The sequence below is a fragment of the Buceros rhinoceros genome, unplaced genomic scaffold, assembly GCF_000710305.1.
Source record: "Buceros rhinoceros silvestris isolate BGI_N320 unplaced genomic scaffold, ASM71030v1 scaffold7853, whole genome shotgun sequence".
In the NCBI taxonomy this organism is placed as follows: Eukaryota; Metazoa; Chordata; class Aves; order Bucerotiformes; family Bucerotidae; genus Buceros; species Buceros rhinoceros.
In genome coordinates this window covers 19,213-20,537 of record NW_010401749.1, presented here as the reverse complement: position 1 = coordinate 20,537, position 1,325 = coordinate 19,213, and the positions used below count along the sequence as shown (strand labels likewise).

The 1,325-nt window shown below is 55.9% G+C and overlaps 1 protein-coding gene across 1 annotated transcript in view; it reads right to left on the bottom strand.

Moving 5' to 3' along the window:
- Nucleotide 1: 1 nt before the first annotated feature.
- The window catches only part of LOC104490125 (uridine-cytidine kinase 2), a gene marked incomplete at its 5' end in the record, with an annotated part of 13,062 nt that continues 11,738 nt past the window's right edge, over nt 2-1,325 (bottom strand). Inside the window, 2 exons of the mRNA XM_010132373.1 lie at nt 2-216; nt 774-822. Of these exons, the coding sequence (XP_010130675.1) occupies nt 77-216; nt 774-822 (189 nt within the window). The remainder of the gene's footprint in view (nt 217-773; nt 823-1,325) is intronic.

Below are 1,325 nucleotides of genomic sequence, written 5' to 3'. Positions count from 1 at the left end.
CCGGACAGTATGTACGTGGGGGCGGTGGCAGGGCCCTAGCACCCTCCGCCCCCAGCCCCGCTCCTGCCGCCAGGGGTCAGTGAGGCCGGCTGCTGGACTCTGAGGGCTGCCGCTGGCGGGGAGGAGTGTAGCCGTTCAGGTAGCCGTTGCTCTGGCGTTTGCTGAGTCCTCCATTAAGAATGTCCTGGATGTGCTGCACTATCAGGTTTATGGCCACTGTGAGCAAAAGGGAAGGGAAGAGACACAAAGGAGAGATGGCATTAGGGTCACTGCGAATGAACCAGAGCTGAGACAAAGATGACGACTGCGCTGGATCCCCTGCTCCCATCCCCTCCCATCATGTGGAGGGGAACTGCAACCCTCCGGGGAGAAGCTGCACCACTGGGACTTCATCCCTCTGCCCCAGCTGAGTCTGACACCCAAGCCAGTATGGTCACGCTGGTTCCAGCCAGGTGGAGACGTGCTGTCCCAGCTATCTGTCCCTGGAGGAGCACACTTCCCTCTGCGCGGGATGAACTGGGAGTGTGCCTGGAGGCCCTGCACATAGATGGGCTCCCAGGCTTGATCCAAGAAGCACGAATTCCCAGCCACTCCAGACAGGAGGAAAGGGGAGAGGCTCATCTCAGCACATGTGTGGTAACAGCACTCTCTTGGGTGGCAGTGGCCTGAGTCACCTCCATGGCAGGTCCTGCTACCTCCTACCTAACTGCCACACACAGCAACAGTCCAAAGCCGGCAGTCAGCATGCAACAGAAGCGTCCGGGCCCACTCACCTTCATTATCTGCTCCTCTGGGAATGATCACATCAGCATATTTCTTGGTCTAGGAGGAGAGAGAGGACTGTGTTATGCAGAAAGTGGAGAGCCACCAGGCTGGGACATTGTCCCTGCTTCCTGGAGGAGGTCCTGCCCGCCCCTTGCCAGCCCCAAACTCACTAGGCGGTATGTTGTTGCTGATAAAAATTTGGGATGTTCTTATTTGTCTCCTGCTCTGAGGGCCATGCTTTGCGCCTCAACTCCATTTTCATGAGGTCAGATTTTGGAAAAAGACAGTAAGAGGCACCCTTAGAAAACCCGAAATTGGAAAGACTCCAGCAGCTGATGCTTTTGGGAACAATCTCCCCCTGAATCCAGACAGACCTGCTGCGAGAGCATGGCTGGCCTGTGTGGACATAGAGGGCACAGCCATATGATCTGCTCGGGATGTACCAGCATTGCTTGAAAATAGGTCTGATTCAGGACACCAGTCCTGACCTATTTTCACCTGCAAGTGCCAGTCTGAGTTTCCTGCTAAACAGTTGCCTGAGAGCCAAGCTCTACTGTCAA